The sequence below is a fragment of the Cyrtonyx montezumae genome, unplaced genomic scaffold (assembly GCF_038088225.1).
Source record: "Cyrtonyx montezumae isolate F1298 unplaced genomic scaffold, pur_monq_1.0 scaffold_3, whole genome shotgun sequence".
Classification (NCBI taxonomy): Eukaryota; Metazoa; Chordata; class Aves; order Galliformes; family Odontophoridae; genus Cyrtonyx; species Cyrtonyx montezumae.
In genome coordinates this window covers 23,748,752-23,766,504 of record NW_027072034.1, presented here as the reverse complement: position 1 = coordinate 23,766,504, position 17,753 = coordinate 23,748,752, and the positions used below count along the sequence as shown (strand labels likewise).

General features: G+C 37.3%; 1 protein-coding gene across 2 annotated transcripts in view; it reads left to right on the top strand.

Moving 5' to 3' along the window:
- NALCN (sodium leak channel, non-selective) overlaps nucleotides 1–17,548 on the top strand; it is a 197,517-nt gene extending 179,969 nt beyond the window's left edge. For both annotated transcript variants that reach the window (XM_065740802.1, XM_065740801.1), the window contains 13 exons: nucleotides 35–141; nucleotides 523–597; nucleotides 3,380–3,499; nucleotides 4,572–4,640; nucleotides 6,299–6,447; nucleotides 6,783–6,876; nucleotides 7,709–7,841; nucleotides 8,377–8,492; nucleotides 10,173–10,330; nucleotides 11,061–11,211; nucleotides 13,323–13,472; nucleotides 14,152–14,269; nucleotides 15,341–17,548. In XM_065740802.1, the coding sequence (XP_065596874.1) occupies nucleotides 35–141; nucleotides 523–597; nucleotides 3,380–3,499; nucleotides 4,572–4,640; nucleotides 6,299–6,447; nucleotides 6,783–6,876; nucleotides 7,709–7,841; nucleotides 8,377–8,492; nucleotides 10,173–10,330; nucleotides 11,061–11,211; nucleotides 13,323–13,472; nucleotides 14,152–14,269; nucleotides 15,341–15,534 (1,634 nt within the window). In that variant the 3' untranslated portion in view covers nucleotides 15,535–17,548. The remainder of the gene's footprint in view (nucleotides 1–34; nucleotides 142–522; nucleotides 598–3,379; nucleotides 3,500–4,571; nucleotides 4,641–6,298; nucleotides 6,448–6,782; nucleotides 6,877–7,708; nucleotides 7,842–8,376; nucleotides 8,493–10,172; nucleotides 10,331–11,060; nucleotides 11,212–13,322; nucleotides 13,473–14,151; nucleotides 14,270–15,340) is intronic.
- Nucleotides 17,549–17,753: the final 205 nt, after the last annotated feature.

Sequence of the window (17,753 nt, the reverse complement as noted above, 5' to 3'; positions counted from 1 at the left end):
TTTAAATCTCTTCCTCTACCTCATACTTTTTCAGATAATGATGGCTTCAGAGCTAAGATGTATGATATAACTCAACATCCATTTTTTAAGAGAACTATCGCTGTACTTGTTCTGGCCCAGTCTGTGTTGTTATCAGTTAAGGTAATTGTGTTTCTTTAAGCATTTTATTATAGTCTTACAGCATGTGTTGCACATTTCCCAACACCAATTAGCAATCAATTGAGCCATTACTATGATGAATATAGAGAAACGTGATTGCTAGGTACAGCCAGCCCAGGTCACAGTAGATTAACTGTAATTTGTGGAGCTCAGTCAATTTCTGCCTTTCTGTGGTCTGGTCCACTAATTTTAATTTCCAGTTAAGCTGAAAATCCATGAGAGGAGAATGCCATTCCTATCTGAATATATTTTGAAGTGAAATCTACTCATTAATAAATACTTTAATAAAAGTAAGGTGCTGAATAGACAGTTATTTCTGTTTAACATCTACTCTTCCATGAGCTGATTTTGTTTGCATTTCAGTGGGATGCTGCAGATCCAGTGACTGTCCCTTTAGCAACAATGTCTGTTGTTTTCACCTTCATTTTTGTCCTTGAGGTAAAGTAATATATTTTATAACTTCTTGAGATTAAGGACAGTATGTGTGTATTCCATTTTGGTTTTAGGAATGCTGTCTTGTTCCTCGCTGGTTTTTATTTCAAGACATGCACACTTGGGATTCTTCATGTTGTTTGCCTTGAAACACATATTGTAGTAGTAAACTTTTCATTTATGATAGTCATACAGCTCTGCTATCTTGAGCCTGGGGCTTTTTATATACACACGTTCAACTCTGATCTTTTCAGCTTATGTTTTTGGTAAGCCGATTGAAAGCTTTTATTTTTATTGGTTTTAGGACATGGCAAATTCATTCTGTACAACACCATACCTGTCTGACAGAGTTCTTGCTTGATTATATCTTGCCCAGGCCTTTGGGATGGGGCACTGTTAATCTCTACTGCTCTGTAGCTGTGACATCATCAAACCACTCACAGCTGTTGGTATGATTTCATTGCAATGCCTTTCAATAAGCTACGTCAAATACCAGCACGGTCTGTCTTGTGTTGAATAGATTTTAATTCTGTGTGGTAAATGTTCTTTATCTATGAAAAAAAATTGTCATCACATTCAACTGTGCAAGTGTAAATAACCTGTTTTCATAAGACTGGAATCAAAGGACTTAAACACATTTTAAAATGTGTAATTATTTTTATTTATTTATTTAATGGTGGCCACACTGTAGCAAAGCACACATTTATGAAGTTAAAGAAGGTTCTTCCTCTGTGGTTAGGTTAGTGCAGAATTATAAGTTTGTTGTTGAGTATTTTTTTCTTTTCAGTCACCGCTGAATAGCTGATACTGACCACTATCATAGACAGGATAGTGAACTAGATTTCCCACCACTCTAATCCAATATGACAGTTCCTATGTTCCAGTGATAGGTTTTGCCAGCAGTGATGAATAAGCAATGAAGCAAATAGCTTGTAGCAGCTGTAGTTAGAATATGTCCACGATGTTGCTTCTTTTTCTCTACCTAGGAGAAATCAGTATCTCTTGAGAGATTCAGCAAACACAGGAAAGTTTGATTTGTATTGTACACAGACTGGTTTTAATTTACCCTGTAACTATGTCTCTAGAAATACTTTTTTCTTTTGAACTGCCAAGGGAAACAAATACATTTCTAGATTTTAAAAGGGACTTGGTCAGAGTCAGGACTCTCTCTACAGGCAAGCTATCACATTGTGAGAGCACTCAGTTCATGGAGTGAGAAGGCAGCTTCCTGCCCCCCAGGATCATCCCTAATGCAGCAAAGTGATCTTATGGTCTTATGCTGTGCACGTTGCAATGTTTGTTACTACTATAGACATGATATTTGAGGAAGGCCAAGTCTTTCTGCCTTCTTAATGGCCCTGTGCCCAGTTTAATGAGTTCTGATTCCAGCCTAAACTGCCATGTGTATGTGGCATGGAAGAATAGGAAGAACTTAAGAGATCTAACTTTCATTAGATCTAACTTTCATTGACGATCACAGAATAAAGTAATAATGTGATATTTTTAATTTCCAAGCAGTGGCATTCAGGTCAAGATTATGAATGCCTGAATGTAGGTGAGGTGGGTGATCTGTCGGTCACTGTAATCAGGAGAGATGTGGGGTGAAATAGCTGAAGGCATCAATAAGAGCTGTGCTGATATCCTAGCTGACCTCCTCTTGCCTCTCTGAGCTGCTACAGCAGAGTAAGGATGTTCGGAGGTGATGTGTTATCCCTACCAGCCCCATGTAGCTATCTCTGGTATGCCAGGGCACTCAGCTAAGTGGAGAGAGGTGAGGCAAGGCACCCTTAGGTACTACCCCAGATGCTAGAGATTGAGAGGCCCTATTCTTTATTCTGTAATCAGGCTTCAGAAAATACTATACTAAAGAAAACTAATTAGAAAATGGTATTTTTGACACAAACCTGTATATATAGTTTGTTTTTAAGAAGTTTAAAGAATACTACTAAGTGGCAGCTTTGCAAGCTGGGATCAGCTGAAAAAAAAAATCATGTATCGAATGCGTGACAGGTTTTTTTCTTTTATACAGCAACACTTCAATCGCTTTGATGTTTGATGTGAATTGAGTACAAGAAACTCTCTGGCATCCCCTGTGCCTGCATTACCCCACCTCAATGTCTGTTATTTGTAACTTTCCAATCAGTATCTATTCTTAAGCTTTGTGCCTGCACCTCTGTTACCTATTTTGGAAATGTCAAGCACTTTTGCTGCAGTTTTTCTGGGAACATTGTGAAATGTACTGTCTTTACTGTTCTTGGTTTTCTTCTCTATACACTTCTGAGCACAGATGGTGCTAGGTACAGATCATTCCTTAAAGAAATGAATATTTGCAGTATGGGAATGCTTTTTAATTAATTTGATATATAGGAGCTGCAGAACATAACTGTACTCTTGAGTTCACATATGCTTTTGTGAATGTAGCAGCTTTTATGGACAGCTATATAGCATATTACTACCTGCTTTAGCTACATATTATCAGCATTACCTGTGCAGCCTGGGCTAGGGAGCTGCTTTGGCAGGGGGTTGGACTCCATGATCTCTAGAGGTCCCTTCCAACCCCTACAATTCTGTGATTCTGTGATTCTGTAATCGTTTTTAACTTCATAACTTGCTGAACTACAAGAAGTCTTAAGCCTACTTTCACCTCAGCAACTTATACATTGAACATTGTGTCTGGGTTGTTCAGCTGCACTCTTTTGGTACTCTGTCAGACATTTCAGAGGATGGAAGAGGTCCCTATAGTAAGAAATAATAATTCTGAAACTGAAAATTTCTTTTTAATCTGTAGGTCACGATGAAGATTATTGCCATGTCACCTTCTGGCTTCTGGCAAAGCAGAAGAAATCGATATGATCTCTTAGTGACATCTCTTGGAGTTATATGGGTGATACTTCATTTTGCCTTGCTGGTAAGATTTAGAAAATGCAGTTCCAGTGCTTAAACTTAGTTTTATCTGTTAAGCACCAGCAGTAGGATCATTGCTACACTACATTCAGATAAACCCTTGGTTGTTTAACAAGTAGAAGGCTGAAATACAAATGAAGCTTGTTGCTAAGAATTCTCTTGGGCAAGGAAGTAAGGAAGTCATCTGACTGGTATGAGGTAGTGTCTGTGTGTCTGTAAGTATGGTAGAAAATAGAAGTTTTTAAAAGGAGTCTGAAAGAGGAAAGGAAGTATCCTGAAAAGACTGAGCTCTTGCCAGCAGGACTCTCGTAAGGACCAAGTAGGAGACACTGCACCAAATTTTGATAGGAGAAAAAGACTGGAAGAAGGCATAGTTTGGAAACTGCTGAACAGTACTATCTGTCCCAAACTCAGCAGTGATTCTGATCTACTGATATTGGTTAGGAGGCTGTGTTTAACCCAAGACAGAAGGAATGCTTCACAGCAGAGAGGGGAAGAAGTCAACTCTTCCTTCATCCAATCCCAATTTTTTTTTTTTTTTTGCAATGCTGATTCCGTTATTTATGAGGGGAAGAGAAAAGGTTGTTGATTCTTGTTGCTAATAACCAAGTGCTGAAGTCATCTCCTTGTAATGACTGTGGTTTCTCACTTACCCCAAGCTTGTTTGGTAGAAAGCCTGTTCTGTGTGGCTAGTCCTTTTGTTCTGGCATCCTCACTTTACTCCCTGCTGCTGAGTAGCTATAAAAGCCCAAGGAGTTTCTTTAAGCAAGCAGCTGCCTAGACAAGTAGACCAGGGCAGCTGGATGTAATTACAGCCCAGCTAATAAAGGACCAGATATCTTCTTTGTTAGATATGTGTGGACTGCAGGTCAATGTTTCTGAAGTGGTAGAGTATCTTCTGTTATTTTTGTATTTGCTCCACTCTTCTTATTGAAATATTGTCATTACTTATTTGTGCTTTCTTGTTTCATATGGTGACTGCCTTGCTTTATTAAAAGACAGATTATCCTTATCTTAATCTTGATCTTTCAGTGAGATCAACATGGGATAGTTATGTATTCATGTTTCTGTTCCAGAATGCGTACACATATATGATGGGGGCATGCGTTATTGTCTTCAGATTTTTCTCTATTTGTGGAAAGCATGTAAGTATAAGTGCTGTCCTCATATATAGACTAAAGGAGTAATTGCTGTTCATCTCTACTGCACATCCAGTAAGGCTCCAACTTATATACCAAAAAGAGACTTTAAGCAGCAGTCTCTAATTTTACACCCTATCTTTAAATGTCAGGGTTTTAGGTACATTAGGTAATAACAAAACATAACAATTACTAGAAAAGGTGCACTTTTTTTTTTAAATAAATGTGCTACTGCAATACTGAACAGATATATTTTTAAATGTATTTTCAGTCTTTTCCATTTCAGCGTGGTGTGATGTACATGCTGTTTATTTTCTCAGCAAAACTAGTGAAGTGGTGGAAGATCTAATCATCTTGTTATGATAGTGCTGTGTAGTAGAAGTTTCTTCTTCCAGAATGCAGATCTGTGACTTGTGTCTCTGGCACCGCATCTCTTATCACAGCAAACGATTTCTGTTTGATTTTTAAAAATATTGGGCCAAGTTTGTCTTCTGGAACCTACAAAGCAAGTTGTTTCTAAAGACTTTAGAAACTAGCTCTGATGTAATTGAGAGTAGACTAGCAGAATTTGAATAGTCAGAAAATAATCACATTTGATTAACAAGTCATGACATTTTGCAATCTCTAACTGTAGAAATTAGATTATCCAAACATTTTCTGTGAAGTATGACATATTAAGGTAAATGTGATGAAAAGTAAAGATCACTACAGTGGATTACCAGGGTTAAAAACAGCAAGCCAGAGAGCTTGTTCAGGAAAGATAAAAAAAATTCCTGCTATCAAACTACACAGTGCCTGTAGATCCTTGGAAGTCAAATGAAAAATCCTTGCTTCTCCTAATGCGGGCAGACCAAGTGATTGCCTTCAAAGCTTTTTGATTGATTCTAAAGTTTCTGCACAGTTTTAACCCAGTTATTTGTGCTTTTATGTAAGGAGCTGCATCAGTCTCACCAACTTATCTGGTGCAATGTAATGCTTGAAAGTCAGCATGAGTTACCAGTTTGTCACTATTCCAAAGAAAATTGATACCTCAGTTCCATTAAAGAGAATTTTCTATAGCATCCAAAGTGTTTAAGGATTTTAAGGCAATCTAAGGCAATAGCTTTATAAAGAGTAAAATAATCAATATGACTGCATGGAAAAGTAATATATGTCTATTGCCTATGTAATTTCCAGAATTATAGTATCTTCTTAAGCTCTTTGGTCAACTTGCATGCAAAATTAACTAGTTTAATCAATCATACTGATTTTAAGGAGATGCTCTTATCTATACATCAGCCCATTTTTTTAGATGAACTGCATCATCTATGTTTTCCACCTAACACTTATCATCACTTTCTGGTAAGCTTAAAGAATATATACCACTGTACAGTGCTAACTTTGATACTTATGGTGAATACCAGTCCATACTAAAGCTTAAGCTGTACTGTTGCCATGTTATCCCATGCAGTATTAATTACAGTTGCTGATATCTTCAACAAGTTAGAAAGTGCACTGAATTTCAGAGGAGATCACAAAATGTTGACTTTCAATCAGATGTATGATGTACCATTTCACTGGGTTCTTCCATTAGCTTATATGTCCAAATGACAACTGCAGTAACTTCACTTTTCTCTATGGTTTCATGAGTGACATCATGAATTGCTTTTTCTCTTTCCTTCCAGGTCACACTAAAAATGCTGCTCCTGACTGTGGTTGTCAGCATGTACAAGAGTTTCTTCATCATAGTGGGAATGTTCTTACTGCTTCTTTGTTATGCTTTTGCTGGAGTAGTTTTATTTGGTACGGTGAAATATGGAGAGAACATTAATAGGTACAGTACCTCATGGGGTTGTCCATGGGAATTTCCCAATCAGTAGCAACATCAGGCTTCAAGAAACAAACAGAGATAGGAAATAGGATCTGGCTTTGGGGCTTCTTTTGCTCTTTAATAAGATGAGCCAAGATATTCAGACCTGTGTCTGAGCTACATTTTGGTTGTTGTATCTTGAGTCATTGAATAAATAATTCAGTGAGCTCGTTCAGATAATACCGTAACTGTTTTCAGTTCCAAATAACAGAACAGTAGAAAATTGAAATGGTTTGCCATTTTTTTCTTTCCCTAAGTTGGGACATCAAATGATCTTTCTCTCTTTTTGTTTAAAACAGACATGCAAATTTCTCATCGGCTGGTAAGGCTATTACTGTACTCTTCAGAATAGTTACCGGAGAAGACTGGAACAAAATTATGCATGACTGCATGGTAAGTACAATGCTAACAGATTAAAACTAGGCAGGAATGGACAAAATCCTTGCATCTCAGTGTGTTTCCAGTACCTTAGAGTGGTACAAGGAACAGTGTGATTCCCTTTATCTCTTCAAGAGATGCAGTGTTCGCTAAGTTCAGCACATCACACAAAAGAGTGCAGATCCAATCACAGGCTCACAATGTAAAATTGTAGTAGTCTGTTGGGTAGTCTGCTACGTGATTCTGAAATAAAAATATGTTTTCTAAATCTGAAGTGCAGTGAGTCACTTTTCCACTGTTATCTCTGCTTTGACTGTGGCAAAAGTACTGCTCGAATGAATTGAAAGGTAAATGCTGGTCATAATGACCTCAGAATTTGTCCTTGGATCATTTTACTTTGCTTAAGTAAATATCTGCCTAAGTAAATATTCCATTGCAGTGAAAATCACATTATTCACTTCCTTCTTAAAATTAATGTACAGAAAAGCTTTTTGAAAGCCACATTTCAGAGAACCAATTTATTTCTTTTCAGTGGTACAAATGCACAGAGTGCCTTGTGTGTGATAGTGAGATCTGTGCCTGGGTGTTTGGTTTTGGTTTTTATTTTTGTCATGCCTGTTTATTTTTTCTGATTTCTAACCACTAAAGATGCAAAAAAAACTGCACACATCAGTCAGTACAAAAGACTTTTCCTCCTTTTCTGTAAGGGGAAGTTTTCTCCACATCTGATGTTCAGCATTATTCTTTTTCAAAGTAAGAAATGATAATCATATATGTTGTATAGACTGCAGAGAAAGTAAGAATCCCTTCTCATTGTTGATTGACATTTTCTTCTTTGGTTTTAAAGGTCCAGCCTCCATTTTGTACACCAGATAACAGCACCTACTGGAAAACAGACTGTGGAAATTATGCTGGTGCTCTTATGTATTTCTGTTCATTTTATGTCATCATTGCATATATCATGCTAAATTTGCTTGTTGGTAAGTGAAAACATGCAAAAATAACAAAAATGTCAATCTTGGCATGTAATATATTAGTCTTGTGTCTGTTGTACTGTTCAGATATGAAGTTACCTTATTGTTCTCTTACATTCATAGCATGTTACTGATAATTCTCTGGCATGGTGTATGTTAAAGCTTCAGAAGTTTGGAAACAGATTTTTCCAACAAAGAGATACGTTCTATTTGTTGAGTATAATTATACGTGTATTTTCTGAGCTTCTCTATCCTCCATTTTACATTTTTCCACCATCATAGGAATTCTCCCAATTAAGTTTAGAAAATGTTTCAATTAGGCATCAATTAGGCATTTATGTAAAGCTTTTTAGAAGTAAGCACAATGATTATTTATGTAGCATAGTAACACTGCTCATTGAAAATGCTCATCTGATCATCGGTGTGAAGCTTGCACAACTGAATTCACATTTTGTTGAAATTCATTGTTGCTTATAGTTCTTCAGTTAGAATGTTACTACAGGCTTTCTTTATGGTGTATTTTGGTTTTGTATTTTTTTAGCTATCATTGTGGAGAATTTCTCATTGTTTTACTCAACAGAAGAAGACCAACTTTTAAGTTATAATGATCTTAGGCATTTTCAGATTATTTGGAACATGGTTGATGACAAGAGAGAGGTAAGAAACTTGAAAGTGAGCACAAAAATTCAATAATAAATGTTTTTTGTTTGTTTTTTTTTCATTGAAAAATCATATGGGGGAAGCAAAGTGGGCTGACAATACTCACTGTGCAATTACCATCCAGATTCTGAAAGCTCAGTGAATGTGGTCTAACACTGTTGATGGCCTATCAAATACTAAACTGTGCTCTTTACAACAGTAAATTATTGATGGTAGTAGACTTAGAAATAAATTTTCAGATGATCAGTGCAGTAGCATTTTTAGTCCCATCTTCACAAGAGTTGTTCCATTATCTCAAGTTTGCAAACTTGCATCTATTTTTGTCTGATCTTCAGAAGTGGTTTGCTGAAATTTTGACACTGTCTCCTGCAAGATCCTCACATGGAAGCAAATAAATTATAGGTTGGATGGGCAGGCAGCAGAGTGGATTGAAAAGCTGGAGGGTAGTGACTGGGGGCAGAAACCTAGTTGGAGTCCAGTAATGATCCGAATGATGGAGCAAGTACATACTCAGCAACTTTGCTGGTGACACAAGATTTGGGAATGGCTGATATGCCAGAGGGTCATGCTGCCATCCATACACCTTGACAAAAGTGCTGACATAAACTTTATTAAACGTTAGAAGTGGAAATGTACAGTTGTACAACTGGGGAGGAACTAACCCAGGCACCAGCTAGGAGTTACCCACCTGTAAAGCACCTCTGCAGAAAAGAGCTAGGGACTGCTGGCAGACAACAAGTTGAACGTGAACCAATGATGTGCCCTAGCAGTGAAGAAGGCTGGCAGTATTCCTGGCTGCTTGAGGAGTGTTGCCAACAGATCAACTACTGAGGCCGCTGGTGCAGCTACACTTGGTGTAATACATTCAGTGTTGTGCTCGGCAGTACAAGAGACATGGAGATACTGACAGTGTAGCAAAGTGCAACAAAGACGATTAAGGATCTGGAGCATCTCTCCTATGAGGAGAAGCTGAGAGAGCTGGAACTGTTCATACAGAAGAGGAGGCTCAGGGATCTTATCAATGCCTATAATAACTGAAGAGATTGAGGACAGAGACAGACTCTTCTCAGTGGTGCAGGGTGATAGGATGCGAAGCTGTGGGCTCAAACTATAGCCCAGGAGGCTCCCTCTGAACAGCAGGAGCAGTGCTGCACAGTGTGGGTGCCGGAGCACTGGCACAGGCTGCCTAGAGGCTGTGGGGTCTCCTCCCTGGAGCTCTCCAGAAGCGCCTGGCCATGGCCTGGGCACCCTGCTCTGGGTGGTGCTGCTGGAGCAGAGGGACACAGAGGACCTCCTGTCCAAAGATTCACAGAGAAGGAAAGTTTTTCAGCTAGATGTATGTCTGGCTATGAATGTGAAAATTCTAGTTTAATTTCAGTTTTTCAAAGGCAGCACTTTGTGTGTATAAATCTTATTTCAGATTAATACAAATGGGGAAAAATAAGTACCCTAGTAATTTTGAACAGTTCTGACAAAATGAACTGCAAAGAATTCCACAAACTGCAACTAGCTGCATGTATGTATTACCTAATATTGTCTTCAGTTCAGCTTTAACAGTCCAGGATTTGAAATGGAATCTTTGCAGAAATGGTGTTTCTCAGACTGATCAAATTGATTGTCTGAGTTGATTGCTATATCACAATAACAATTTACCAGCTATTATGCAATTTTACCCAGGGAGTAATTCCTACCTTCCGAGTGAAATTTCTGCTGAGGCTTCTGCGTGGCAGGCTGGAGGTAGATCTTGACAAGGACAAGCTGTTGTTCAAGCATATGTGCTATGAAATGGAACGACTCCATAATGGTGGTGATGTCACTTTCCATGATGTGTTGAGGTAGTGTGAGATTTTCTGTAAATTTTTAGAATGCATGTGTTGTGTATTTCTCTCTAGGCTAAAAGATACAAATTAGGTTTGGGAAAAGGCAAGGTTAGTAGCCACAGAGACACAGCCTCTGGGGGAATACTATGGAGGGAATCAGCTCTAAGTAATTCTAACATTTTTGTTTGAGATGAATGTCTTAATGAGCAATCCTATGCTGTCCTTGAATTCCAAGTAAGGCAAAATCATCTTCACACATATAGGAACTAAACAGTGTATCTGACTAGAAATCCAGTAAAAATGAGAACATTACAGAACCACAGAATTGTCATAGCTTACAAAAAAAAAAAAAAAAGCCCACCAAAACTACAAATGCCTTAGTTCCTTATAGTTCAGTAAATAACCTGCATTGTATAGTTAAACATAGCTGATTCATTTGTTTTGACAGCAAGTCACTTCCAGAATTAGCTCAGTGGGTTTTTTTGCTTCAGATCTGAATTTCTTGCACGTGCCTAAATTATGTATTTTTGCTTTAAAGTCTTAATTATGAGGTTTGATTTTCTAAATTGTATTGGATGGGCATTTAAAGAATGCAATATTTAAAGAATGCAATTTAAAGAATTGCAATATTTAAAGAATGCAATTTAAAGAATGCAATTTAAAGAATATTTAAAGAATGCAATATTTAAAGAATGCAATTTAAAGAATGCACATTTAAAGAATGCAATATCTATGTTTCTTACAGCATGCTTTCGTATAGGTCTGTTGATATCAGAAAAAGTCTTCAACTGGAAGAGCTGCTTGCTAGGGAACAATTAGAATATACCATAGAGGAGGAGGTGGCCAAACAGACCATACGCATGTGGCTGAAGAAGTGCTTAAAGAGAATCAGAGCAGTAAGTCAAGCTAAAACAGAACCTAAATGATTGTAATAAATTGTACATTTCAGCAAAGCTAGAATTTGCTATCACAATGCCTAATTTACTCTGGAGCCATGACATTATTTATGTGAAAAAGAATGTAGCTGTTGCTAACTCAGCAAAAAAAAATGCCTACAGCTCAATTCACAGAATTACAAAAATAAGCATCTTTTGAAGTCAAAAGCTGTCTTCCTGCCAAAAATTTATCTATCTCTTCAATAGAGCAGGAAGATGTATGTGCAAAGTCCAAAGTCAAAGGAATGAAGAAAAAAAAACAATGTAATTTGATGAAACCTCCTAGGCTTAATCCTTCATCTAAATATAGTTTTATTATTTCCTTGCCTCTGCTGGCACAAGCTAGCATGAGTAAGATACCTGTAGAAGAGTCTTCAAATAGAATTTGTATCAAGATATGTAATTTGAATATGCCATTACAGTAATTGTATATAAACGAGCAATATCTATATGCAAATCACATCCATGTACCAGTAGCTGTCTATGCTGGTAGATTCAGTAGGGCCAGGTCATTGTGTCACTACTGGCAAGGGTCTACCCATACTGGTTGGATGTTCCTTGGCACAGTTTTGGCACATACATGCTCCTGCTCTCCCAGACCACATTTATAAGACTACCCTTCAGGCACAATTCAGGGCAAGCAGAGCAGAGACTGCAGTAAAGCTGGAGCTGGCTTTCGTGGAAGAAGGAGAGATTGGCCAGATCACACAATTCTTGGCCTACCTCTTGGCTTCAGCACTGCAGGAAATCCCTGTTTAATTCTCTTGCATAGACCAAGCTCATGTTTCTGTATTCCATTTATGCAGTGCTCCTGGTTGTCAGAAACATTTTTGCTTTTGCTCTACGTAGATTCAATATTTGCTGATCAAGTTTTGTCTAGGATGAAATCTATGTTAAATACTTCCAGGAATTTTGAATTGTCCTTTGCAGTTATTCTCCTTTTTTTTTTTCAATTAAAAAAATCATCCTCTTTATACAAAAAAAAATCAATGTACCTGTCTTGATCAGTAATTTTTCATTTGTTGTAAGGCAAACTGAGTCCCAATTTTGATGCATATATATTTCTCTTATTTTTAATGATGTTTACTTCTTGTAAGCTCGTGTGTGTAGGTTCTCTATAGAGACTTATGATCATGAAATCTGGCCTTTTCTGTTTGCAAATTTATAAAATCTTAACTGGATGATTTGAATGTAATATACGTTTGAGCTGAAACATGAGTGCTCAAGGCATATCCAGAATAATAGTTTCATTTTGGTTCCATCTCTATAACAGTAACGACAGTAAATTTAATCTCAGCTCTCAATTCTGTCTTTGTTCGACTCAGTTGTTCATTTCATTATGATATCGAGTTACACTGTGTTAAATATGCTGTTCATTTCACTCTCATAGTATGGTTCAGATCATTTCACATTATATGAACCTTTTATAAACTGAATATAATTATGGAAGTTAAGATGTATTTTCTAATTCTCTTGTTATCCTCTAAAGAGGAAGTCTGTGAAAGCTACCCAGGAAAGCAAAACCCTTCCTAAAGGCTGTTTAGTTTAATTTAAAAGCAAATTAGATTGTATGATCATAATGATAGCGGTTTTGTTTTTCTATGTGTACTGTAAATCTATACTCAGTCCCTAGGTTTTCCCCACTGTTTTATTCATTCTTATTGGAAGCCTGTTCCAAGGCCCATGAAAACAATCTGCATTTTTTCATAGCCTTCATGTGAACCTTAGTGAATCTCTACCTTGTTTCTTCCTCTCTGGGAGAAATGTTAACGCTTAAATTCAAAACCTCATATATTTTCAAATTCGAGGTTATTGTGAGCGACTTGTTTTCCACTTAATATGTTGTGTAAGTTTAATCCTTCAATTACTGCATGAAGGCCAGACATATGCTGGGAGTCACTTTATTTAAATGATGGCCATCTGATACACGCAGCTTTATCAATGCACCTGGAATCCGCATCTGGCACTCAGTATTTGGTTAAATATTTAAAAGTTTGAGGAAAAAAAAAGAGGAAAAACATTGACATACGCCAATGAGAACATTATTTTTGTCACATATTGTACCTTGATAGAAACAACAGCAGTCGTGCAGCATTATTCATAGTCTACGAGAGAGTCAACAGCAGGAGTTGAGCCGATTTCTGAATCCTCCCAGCATTGAGACAACACAGCCAAGTGAAGATATGAATGCTATTAATCAAGATAACAGTGCACAGCCAGAGGTATGTTAACCAGGAGAACATCAGCTACTCAAAGCAAATTAAAAAAAAATAAAAAAAAATTCTGATTTGTTCTCTTTTAAACATCATTTTCAGTGGAAAATTTGAAGGCAGTATTTTAGTTTGCTCTGGTCTTTGCCTTCAGGTTTAAAGACAAGATAGCCTAAGGCAGGAGTTCCCTGGCTTAGTTAGCTGTCTTGCTAGCTGTAAAGGGCTAACTCAGCTTTATGCTGCTTGCAGCACCAACTTTCAGATCTAGTGTGAGTTTTCTGTAGACTCAGGGACTTGAAGTTTTCCTGTTTCACATTCTGTTGTTTTTTACACTGGAAGTGACAGCATTTGGCATAGTGGGTCCTGTGAGCAGGATTCCTGAGCTCTTCCAGGGTAAGAAATGAAGAAAATACTACAAACGAACTGAAAAGTTCCTTTACTACAGAAGCTGAAAGTTATATTGTATGTTTCAGTGTGACTGCGTAAAGGAATTGAGCCCACGTGGTCTTTTTGTTTTTTAGTCCTTTTAGTTGTAGATCGTAGGGGCAGTAAAGAATGAAAACCATGCTGCCTTACCTTTTACTTGTATTTGTGTAAAAAAACTTGGAGTCTTTCTAGACTAGAAAACCCTTCTTGGGATTATCCCCTTGCAATGGGGAACATTAACAGATTCTTCTTTTACTCCTTTCAGACAAGTAGCCAGCAGCAGCTCCTTAGCCCAACGCTTTCTGACAGAGGGGGCTATCGACAAGACTCTGCAGATGCTGGGAAACCTCAGCGGAAAATTGGACAGTGGTGTTTACCATCGTGTAAGTGAAAAATGTATATCAGTAGACATGACAACTCATTGCTGTACAATATCAAGACTTTGACAAAGTATGAAGTGTTAAAGATGCAGACACACAAGGGAGCAAAACTAGAAGCTTCATAATTCACTATTCTACCTCTTGAATGTGGAATGCATCCACATCAGTGTTCTTTGGTCCTTAGGTGTGCTGAAATACAGCTATCTCTCCTCTTCTTTGCAATTTAGAAAGTTTGGAAGATGTTTCCATTTTTGGTTTTGTTTATATTTTTCATACATTAACTTAGAATCTTTGAACTGAGGGCTATACTGTACGCAGGTTTGCCATACATCCGGGTACATAGAGAAAGAGTTAAAGAGGGAATTTGTTAAGGAGGGATAATTGAGCTGCAGCCAACTGGGTATGTTTTCCAAGTGAGAATGTGCAGTTTATGGTTCGCTTTCTTAGAATTTTTCATGGCCAGAGGAATCTTGAATGTTCCTTGTTGGACAACCTCAGAAAAGCAGAGGTATGTCCATGCACAATACAGATCAGCATGTAGTAAGCACTCTGTCCCCAATCCAACAAATATCATGAATGTCATCATTGAGCTCAGTTGTGTTTCTTAAACGTGAAAGCTTACACATGCTTTATTGCTTTCCATAAGCCGTGCTGGTGCTTTGTGCTGACTTCTACCCCTATGCCATTGTCAAATATCTTTCTCTAGGTGTAGAAATACTCTCTTCCTTCCATTTCTCTGGCTCTTACCTTTTTCAAATTTTTGCCAACATGTCAGCTCGTATAAGTACTACTTAAATAATTTAGTTTACAATTAAACAGGTAAGACTTATTGTGTCATTTATACAAACAGAAGGAAGTCAAGCCCTGCTCAGCTAAACTGCTCTGCCAGCAGATGTGTGGGAGCAGGGTGAGCAGCTGGAGCTGAAAGTAATATTAGGATAGAGCGTTATTGTTTCTGCACTAAACCAGTTTAAAGCTACCCTACTCCAATTAGTTCTGTATACCTGAATTACAAGCAAAAATGTTAAAGAAGCAAAACTACTCTAATGCAGAGCTTTCTATTTAATTTCATAGCCCCCAAACCAAGAAGCCATCCCGGGTCTTCAGTCAACCTGCGCTCTGGTGGATGTTTAACAGTGAAATCTGTTGGATGCAAAATGAATCCCATGTCTGATGCTGCTTCCTGTGGATCAGAAGTCAAGAAATGGTGGACAAGACAATTAACTGTGGAGAGTGATGAAAGCGGAGAGGACCTTCTTGACATCTGAAAGAGACTTAAATCATATTGTACCCACTTCAAATACAATCTAATTTTCTGTGTTGAGAATTGAACACGTTGTGATGTATGATTTATTTAAAATCAATATCATAACATTTTTCAAATGCTTATCCTACTGCCATATAAAACATAGCACATACTTATACATTAAAGTTCACCTCTATAAGTATTAACTGTACTTTAGGAAACCTATATACAATAGCAGTACTAATAAAGCCAGAGAGACTGTATTGCCTTTAGCAGACAGAAGTCTGTGTTCTGTGGGTATATAATGAAAATGCATTTTGATATACAGATATCTTTTTTTCTTCAGCCTATGCTGTGCTTTATAACGGCAACACTATACAATGCAGGGGTAATGTATTTCTTCTTTCCGTGTTTTCCTTCAGTTCTTATTTACTGAGATTTCTTTAGAAGGATTTTATTATTCACAAACGACCTGAAGAGGTCAGCACTGACTCCGTGTTCAAGGGAAGTATTTTTACACAGTACAGATTCTGAATTACAAATCTAAGCTTTTGTCTGGACCTTTTTTTAAAATATGCAAGATACAGGTTATCTCACTTTAAAATCAGAAGGTGAAGGATTGGATTTAAAATGTAAGTATCTTTGTTGTTTTGTTTTTGTTTTTTGTTAATTATGGAAAAAGCTTGATTTTCATACAGAAACAAAAAAAAAAAGAGAGAAAAAAAAAAGACATGAAAACTGTGCATCTAAGCATCTAGCAAAGACTTCCATATGACAAACGTGGTTTATGCTTCATTTTCAGATTGTGCTGATTACATATAGTATGGTTTCATTATTCTCCTGTTAGCTGGGTCCCATTTCCTTGTGTAGTTGTAAGATAACTTTGTTCTTGTCTGTGAGATTAAAGCATGCTGGGGGTTCTCACTGAAGAGTAGTTTTGTATGGCTTTTAAAATACAGTTCAGTTTTGCCTGTACAGGTAGAAGTGAATTTTACTTACCGAGGATACTACTCATGCTACAGCCCTACAGTGCTAAAACATGACAAAATACTGTGGTTAACTGTCTTTCTCCCTTTTACTCTGATACATCACATTCTTACATGTTAGCATTCTTCTATTTTATGAAGCAACAACAGTGCTAAATTACCACTGGTGAAAAAAGCAGCTATCCCTTTCATAAGTTTTTTCTGGTGAAAGGCCAATGCTATACAAATAGGAAGGCAGAAAAGAAACAACATGATGCAGCAAAGCAATGTTGCACAGTTTGTTACTTTCAGAATTTAGGCTGTCTGAAAAATTTGGGCTGAAAATTTGCCCTTCCCTCAGGGAAGAACTGAGAGGTTGCAGATTTTATAGCTCGGCCACTGACTGGGTTTTTTTAGCATACCTGGGACCTTTCTGTTACCATTGTTTCCTATGGAAATGATAGGTTGCTGTACCATGGCCTGATGTGAGACCTTGTACGAGGCTCACAGCTAACATTTATCACCACTTAAAACATATTTCCTTTAAAAAGCTGACAAAAGCCAGTGCTCTGTGATGTTTTCTGGCCAAAACGTTAATGTAGGGTGGTCAGAATGCAGAATTGTTTTCTCAGATGCCTTCTCCATAAATGCAAAATTAGTTTTGGCCATAAAATGCAGTTTTCTTGGCATCTGTCAGTGTTTTGTTCTCTGTGCATTGTTTAACATTGTTCAGATTTTTTCAAAAAATGTCATATTGAGCACATCTGTATTTTGTGGTTTCTTTATTTGCTTTGGAGAATAGTTAAGTTTAAATCTAGTCAACTCTGTGATCTATGTAACTGAATCTGTGCATTCCCTTGTTTACTGCCTAGATTATGAACCATCAACAAAACCTCACATGCAGATCCATCCTTTTGTGTTCTGTTTTGTGCTTGTTTAAGTTCGGCTTTTATATATATGACAAGAAAATAAAATTGGATTTGTAAGACAGTATCTTTGAAAATTCAATAATATATTGAACTGCAGACCTTTATGAATCATTCTTGCTGCATATCTTCTTTTTAAAAAACCTGGCAGACGTGTTTTTTTTTCTTTGCCTTACAGTACTCTGTCAATAAAAGTGAGTTGCTTTAAGCAATATTCCTCCCTCTGGTTTTCAGTCTACCTGTGTTTGCTATAGCTAGCTCATTTGTGATAATGCTGCAGAGTTACTGGGTGCATGGTTTGTAATGGATTTTTTAAAGCAGTTCTTTCAAACTTTTCAAATTGGAGAGTC